Raw genomic sequence first — 7,264 nt, 5'->3', positions numbered from 1 at the left:
TTGATCGATTCAGAGAGAGTGCCCGAGAATGAGAAAGATGAAAGAGCTGCTTCCCTTTTTCGTTCTACTAGAGAGAGAGAGAGAGTTTACTCTGATATTTTGGCCAAATTAGGTTGTCTAAATTATCTAGACATCCTTTTATAATGAGGGGCAAATATGGAAGTTTATGGCCAAATTAGGGTCATTTGACCAATGGATTTTTGAGTGAAAGGTCCAATTTTTGGGGGGTAAAATCAAAATAAATTCATCCTTGCCAAAAAATGAGTTTTCAGTCCAAATGTCAGGACAACTCATTGTTTCCTGATTTTTTTTTATCCCCCTCTTGCCCTTGGACGGGACATGCTGACGTTTCCTCACAAAAAAAAACTGGATGGTAAATAAAATAATTTCCCGTACACAAAAAAATTCAAATTTTTTTTTAAAATTTGAAATTTTCAAACGAAATTTCAGATTTCCGGTACAAAAGTGTCTAGTACAAAAGAAAATTTCCGGTAAATAAAATAATTTCCTGGTCACAAGAAAATTCCCGGTACAAAAGTGTCTAGTACAGAAGAAAATTTCCAGTAAATAAAATAATTTCCCGGTGCGTCAGACAATTTTTCAAAAAAATTCGTTTCCCGAGAATTTTTCGGTGGCAATTCCGTAAATTTCTGAACAGTACAGATTCTGATGGACGGGTTGTCAGATTCTTTTTCAGAAAAAAAATCGTTTCCCGAGAAAATTTCGATGGCAATTTTGTAATTTTCGATGGCATGGACCGTAAATACTTTATTTTCCAAGGGTCATTTCGTCATTTTTTTCCCAACCCGACTCTTTGGACCTGCCTTTCATTTTTTGGCTACCTAGGATGGAAAACCTATTTCCTCCCTCTTTTTGGATGGTTCACCCAATCCCCCTTTGACCAATATGATGAGTCATGAAATTACCTCATCTGGATCTCTTAATTTGGACTAGTTATTCCATTTCGAGCAGTTACTCTCATGAATTACTTGTTTCTCTTGTCCAGGTGTCTTCTATGGAATTGAGAGCGAAAAACTGTTAAAATCGGGAGAAAGTCACACAAAAGGGCAGTTTGGTCATTTGAGAATTCTGGTAATTTGGCCAATATTGATGCTCGAATGAAAAGAAGAGTCCAAGACGAACCCAACGACGAAAACGGGAGTCCAATCGGAGTTCGGATGAGAGAATTATGGCTAGTCAAAGTTTGGGTCAATATCTATTAACAATATTCTAGAGGACACGTGGCAATGTTCCAGTTCGATGATATTGTTCAATCTGACGGTACGAGAAATATTCGGTATAACGTCGGGTAATGAAGGACGGTACTTTAGGTTTTCCTGGAAACATGATTTGGTGCATTACTTTTCTACCTTCGGTACTCCCCACGGAAATCCAACGGAGGTCGAAATGTAGCGTTCAGATCGGACGACTGTTTTATCTGGTCTCGATACCCCAACTGCGCAGCAAATTTTGTCCTCTAACAACTGTCAATAAAATCACGGGACCTCTTGACTTTTGATCCCGTGTGTTGCTTTGCAAGATGGCTCGGTGGTCCCACAAATCCAATGACCAATACACTAGGCCGCAAGTTATCTAGTAGCTCGCGAAGTATGTGATTATTTCTATTGCCAATCTAGGATTCACGTGTGGACCCGTGACCAAGTTTTAGCTGTCTTTCCTTTGGGTGCTTCTAAAGGCACCGGGGCAAAAGGCTGTTAGCATCCAGATATTTTGTTAACTCGAGTCAATGATCTTTGACCTGAGTTCTCTATAAGCACCCGTTTTTAATATGGGTGACGTTCGCCTACATTTGCTTCTTCCATCTTCTTATTCCAAAACAAAAGTAATTCCATTTCATCTTCTTGTTAAACTAGAGGAATTAATTATTGGTAAAGTTCATAATCGATGAAAGGTACAAAACTTGGTTCAACAAGATAAATAATTCAATGAAATTTGAGGAACAAGCCAATACAAAATCCAAGCCCTGATCAAAGTAAAAACGAAATGCTCCTTGCATTTAACCATACTAAATGATCAAAATCTAAAATTGATTGAAAGTTTTGATTATGATCCCAGCTAAACCAGTTGGTGATATCTCTCTCTCTCTCTCTCTCTCTCTCTCTCTATATATATATATATATATATATATATATATATAGAGAGAGAGAGAGAGAGAGATGAACCTGGGACTGAGTCCAAGCATTGGAGATAGATTGAGATCGAACTTACCGTATAAAAATGATCTTATATGTTTAATTTGGAGGGGAAGATGAAGAAGCAGACTGGCTGTTATGAAGTTGAGTTAACAGAGGGAGATAGAGAAAGAGAGAAGTCGAGATAGAGAGAGGAAGAGATGAATGAGAATAAGTATTCTCTGTATATTTCATAAGTGTTAGGTACATGAGTATATATAGGTTTGCTAACAAGATAAATAACAACAAAGATTACATGAAATCATATCTAGGAGAATCTAAACTATCATTTGACCGAGTCTACCATGATGTGTTGCTCTCGGTTGTGGGTCATCCGTGGGTATGAGACGCGGGTCAGGTCGTGATCCATGCTTGATCCGTGATACTCCCCCTCAAGTTGGAGCAGGAGGAGAAAAAATGCCCAACTTGCTAAGAATTCGTTGAAAAGCATCAGCTCCTAATGGCTTTGTAAATATGTCGGCAAGCTGTTGTGTGGTTGGTGTGAAGTGAGGAGCAATTAGTTTGGACTTTATCTTTTCACGAACCAAATGACAATCGATCTCGATGTGTTTTGTTCGTTCATGGAAAACAGGATTTTCAGCAATATGTAAAGCAGCTCGATTGTCACAATATACGGACATGGGAGTGGAGTGGTTAATTCCAAGATCTTTGAGAAGGTATTTGAGCCATTGAAGCTCACAAGTGAGTGAAGCCAAGGCTCGATATTCAGCTTCAGCTGAAGATCTGGCAATCGTAGATTGTTTCTTAGATTTCCAGGATAGAGGACTGGATCCTAACATTGTTATATAACCGGTTGTGGATCGACGTGAGGAGGGGCATCCAGCCTAGTCAGAGTCACTGTAGCCGGAAATATGTAGTGGACTAGAGGAAGACAAAAAAATTCCATTACCAATGGAGCCTTTGAGATATCGAAGTACTCGATGAGCAGCATCGAGATGTGTCGATCGAGGAGATTGCATGAACTGACTGAGATTGTTAACAGCGTATGTAATGTCAGGTCTAGTGACCGTAAGGTAGATGAGACGGCCGATTAGGCGACGAAAAATGGACGGATCAGGAAGAAGAGTTCCATCCTCATTATTAAGGCGCAGTTTTTGGTCCATCGGAAACGAAGAAGGACGAGAAGCCGTGAGGCCAGAATCTTCAAGAATGTTTAATGTGTAGCGGCGTTGACATAGAAAGATTCCATTAGAAGAGCGAGACACCTCGATTCCAAGAAAATATTGGAGTCGGCCAAGGTCTTTGAGAGAAAACGTTGTATCAAGGAATTGTTTTAACTTGGAGATGGCAATATCGTTTGTGCCAGTGATGATTATGTCATCGACATAAACTAGGACATAGATAGAAAGGGAATCTTTATTGTAGGAAAATAGAGAATAGTCTGAAAGTGACTGAACAAAACCCCGAGATATTAAGACAGAAGAGAATTTGGAGAACCATTGACGAGAGGCTTGTTTGAGACCGTAGATAGATTTGTGAAGTTTACAAACTCGAGTCTCCCCCTTAGTGAAAATTCCAGGTGGTGGTTTCATATATACCTCTTCATCAAGGTCTCCTTGAAGAAAAGCATTGTTCACATCGAGTTGATGGAGGGACCATCCTTTAATAGCAGCAATAGAGAGAAGCATGCGAACTGTAACAAGTTTGGCAACCGGAGCAAAAGTGTCAGTATAATCCAAACCTTGAATTTGAGTGTAGCCTTTGGCTACCAGGCGGGCTTTATATCGCTCAATTGAACCGTCAGATCGATGTTTAATCTTGTAAACCCATTTACAACCAATTGGGTGTTTGCCTGGAGGTAAGTCAACAAGTGACCAAGTATGATTTGATTCTAGCGCGGAAATTTCTTTAGTCATGGCATCTTGCCAATGAGTAGAAGTGACAGCCTCATTATAATTTCGAGGTTCAACATTGGATAAAACCGAGGCCAAAAATATGCGATGGGAAGGCGAAAATGAGTCGAAAGAGATGTAATTGGTGAGAGGATAAGAAATGTTTTTATCAAGTGAAAGAGTGGACTGTTGTAAAGCCGAACATATATAATCACCCAAATGTGTTGGTGGTCGATGTGGTCGTTGAGAACGACGAACAGGAGGAGGTGAAGGATTGGCGTCAATGGGAGAACTCAATAAGTCCCCTGTGGGTGCCGATAGAGAAGATTCGGAAGTGGGCTGAACAGAATCTATAAGAGACGGGTCAGGTGTGTCTATAACGTTGGGAGTGCCTCGATCCATTTCTTGATGGGCGGAAGGAGAAGCCAGATGGGGGGTGCCTGTAGAGGAACGGACAGGAGTGTCAATGAAGTCTGACCGTGGCATAGTGAATGAGCCATTATCAGGAATAGTGATAAATGGTGAAGGAGTTGGAGGAGTTATGGAAGTTTTAGTGTTTGTATGCATTGGAAACGTGGATTCATGAAAAACAACGTCACGTGAGATAATTATTTTCTTTGTGTGAAGACAAAAGATTTTATATCCTTTCTGGCCGTGAGGGTATCCTATAAATATACCCGGAATGGCTCGAGGGTCAAGTTTAGTTTTTGGGTGTGGATTGCAAGCAAAACACAAACAACCAAAAACTCGGAAATGTGAAAAGGAAGGAGGCGAACCAAGAAGCTTCTCATGAGGAGATTTTCCATCTAGCAATGGAGTTGGTAATTTATTGATAATATAAACGGCGGTGAGAACGCACTCACCCCAAAATGAAAGCGGTAGATTCGCTTGAAGTCGGAGAGAACGAGCAACCTCCAAAATATGGCGGTGTTTTCTCTCTGCCACCCCATTCTGTTGTGGGGTGTATGGACAAGATCGTTGGTGGACAATACCGTTGTCTTTCAACCAAGCTTGAACATCATGGTTCATAAATTCGGAACCATTGTCCGAACGAAAGGTTTGTAATTGTGGAAAAAGAATATCACCTTTTCCGGATTGTAATGTGGATAAGTTAGTACGAAATTGTGTTTTAACATAATTATAAAAATTTGATAAGAATGTTTTAGTGTCCGATTTGCAACTAAGTAGAAAGACCCATGTACATCGAGAGTAGTCATCGACTAGGGTTAGGAAATATCTACAACCGGAAGTAGATAGGGTAGAGAAGGGACCCCATATATCCGCGTGAAGTAATTCGAAAGGGCGAGAAGTAGATGACGTACTAATAGGGAATTTTAAACGTGTTTGTTTAGATAACGGACAAACTTCGCACGATGTTTTATTAATAGAATTAAAAGAAATACATGGAAATTGACTAGCTAAAAACTTCAAACGGGAAATACTTGGATGACCTAATCGAAAATGCCACAAATCGGAAATTAAATTACATCTAGAAGAAATTGAAAAAATTCTAGGATCCGTGCGAAGGAAATATAAGTCTTCGTTAAGGTCACCATGTCCAATCTTCTTTCCCGTCGCTCGGTCCTGAAAGACACACGAAGAAGAATTGAATGAGATATCACAATTAAGGGATTTAGAAGTTTGAGAGACGGATAATAAATGGAATTTGAAAGATGGGATATGGAGAACTTCATGTAAATAGAGAGAGTTAGAAAAAATAATCGATCCAATATGTAAAACTCGAACTCTTGAATCGTCCGGTAAACGTACAAAGTAATTGGGAGGTGCTGGAAAATAATTAGTGAACAACGAAAGTGAAGAACAAATATTTTTAGAAGCCCCTGAATCAATGATCCAGGGGGTGCCTGCAGAAAACGTACCTGTTAGGTTTACTGTTGGTTCAGCCGAGGAAGGATTGGTAGATTGCACGTAGGTGCCTCCAGAAACCGAAGAAGCTGCTGGGCGTTGATGGGCCAGGTAATTACAAATGTTTGTGTACTGTTCAGGTGTCATCGATGTTGCTAAGGGCGCCACAGAAGATGATGGTTGAACCGAGGCAGTCAATGGGGCACTTTGACGACGAGCCGGGTAACCATGAAGCTTAAAACAGGTTGATTGAAGATGACCATGGGAACGACAGTAGTCACAAAAGGGCCTAGGCCGTTTGGGTCGTGGATTATCTGTTCGATCATATTTGTCGGGTCGTGAAGAATGGTTGGAACCCGAACGAGGAACGGCTAGGACAGCAGCTTCGGGACCTATTGGTGAGTCAGCCATGAGGTTCTGTTGAACCTCTTCTTGCTTCACCAAGCTATGAATCCGAAGAATAGACGGAAGCGGGTCCATTAGCAAAATCTGGCTACGAATAGCCGAGAACCGATCGTGGAGGCCTTGAAGGAACTCCATCGCACGATCTTGGTTATAACGATCTAAAACGGACTTACCATGGCCACAAATACATGGTTCAATCGAAGTGAGGGATTGGAGCTCATCCTGAATAGATTTGAGAAGAGTAAAGTAGGCGGAAACATCCAAGCCCTCTTGTTTCAACAAGGATATGGCTCGCTTCAATTGAAAAATCTTGGGAGCGTTAGTTTGATAAAAACGCTCATGAAGGTTTTTCCAAATAGCTGCAGCACTTTCGTCATATAATATGGATTGACGAATATCCGGATCAACCGAGTTAAGTAACCAACTCGTTACAAGATCGTTACAACGATCCCAAGAGTGTAACTCAAATGGGTCGGTTGGTCGAGGAATGGAACCATCGACGAAAGCAAACTTATCTTTGGCTCTAAGAGCCATTTTCATTGCACGAGACCATGCGGGGTAGTTGTCACCTGATAAGAGAGGTGTGATGAGGATCGTGGTTGGAGAGTCGGAATGGTGGACGTCAAACAATGGAGATGATTGAGAACCAATAGCAGGGTTAGAACTCGAGAGGTCAGTTGAAGAAGCCATTGAAAAAAAATTCAAATATGCTCTAATACCATATGAAGTTGAGTTAACAGAGGGAGATAGAGAAAGAGAGAAGTCGAGATAGAGAGAGGAAGAGATGAATGAGAATAAGTATTCTCTGTATATTTCATAAGTGTTAGGTACATGAGTATATATAGGTTTGCTAACAAGATAAATAACAACAAAGATTACATGAAATCATATCTAGGAGAATCTAAACTATCATTTGACCGAGTCTACCATGATGTGTTGCTCTCGGTT

The 7,264-nt window shown here is 40.6% G+C and overlaps 1 protein-coding gene across 1 annotated transcript; it reads right to left on the bottom strand.

Moving 5' to 3' along the window:
* Positions 1-2,584: 2,584 nt before the first annotated feature.
* On the bottom strand, positions 2,585-7,006 carry LOC147541836 (uncharacterized). The gene is made up of 3 exons (XM_086632500.1): positions 5,926-7,006; positions 3,103-4,518; positions 2,585-2,985 (listed from the first exon to the last, which is right to left on the bottom strand). The coding sequence occupies exons 1-3, from the start codon at positions 7,004-7,006 to the stop codon at positions 2,585-2,587; spliced, it is 2,898 nt and encodes a 965-aa protein (XP_086488626.1).
* Between the last annotated feature and the right edge of the window lie 258 nt (positions 7,007-7,264).

Source organism: Eschscholzia californica, unplaced genomic scaffold (genome assembly GCF_041429995.1).
Source record: "Eschscholzia californica isolate CP2 unplaced genomic scaffold, dmEscCali1.0.p SCAF_4, whole genome shotgun sequence".
Classification (NCBI taxonomy): Eukaryota; Viridiplantae; Streptophyta; class Magnoliopsida; order Ranunculales; family Papaveraceae; genus Eschscholzia; species Eschscholzia californica.
Note: the sequence above shows the minus strand (reverse complement) of the source record. Positions and strands in the feature narration are given on the sequence as shown.

What these genes read in the sequence shown, in the direction of transcription:
- LOC147541836 (XM_086632500.1), bottom strand. Translation starts at nt 7,006, where the DNA reads ATGGCTTCTTCAACTGACCTCTCGAGTTCTAACCCTGCTATTGGTTCT. An exon ending in ACCAACAGTAAACCTAACAG is followed by an intron (nt 4,519 to 5,925) that starts GTACGTTTTCTG and finishes TGCCACGGTCAG; the next exon opens with ACTTCATTGACACTCCTGTC. An exon ending in ATATCTCAAAGGCTCCATTG is followed by an intron (nt 2,986 to 3,102) that starts GTAATGGAATTT and finishes TAACAATGTTAG; the next exon opens with GATCCAGTCCTCTATCCTGG.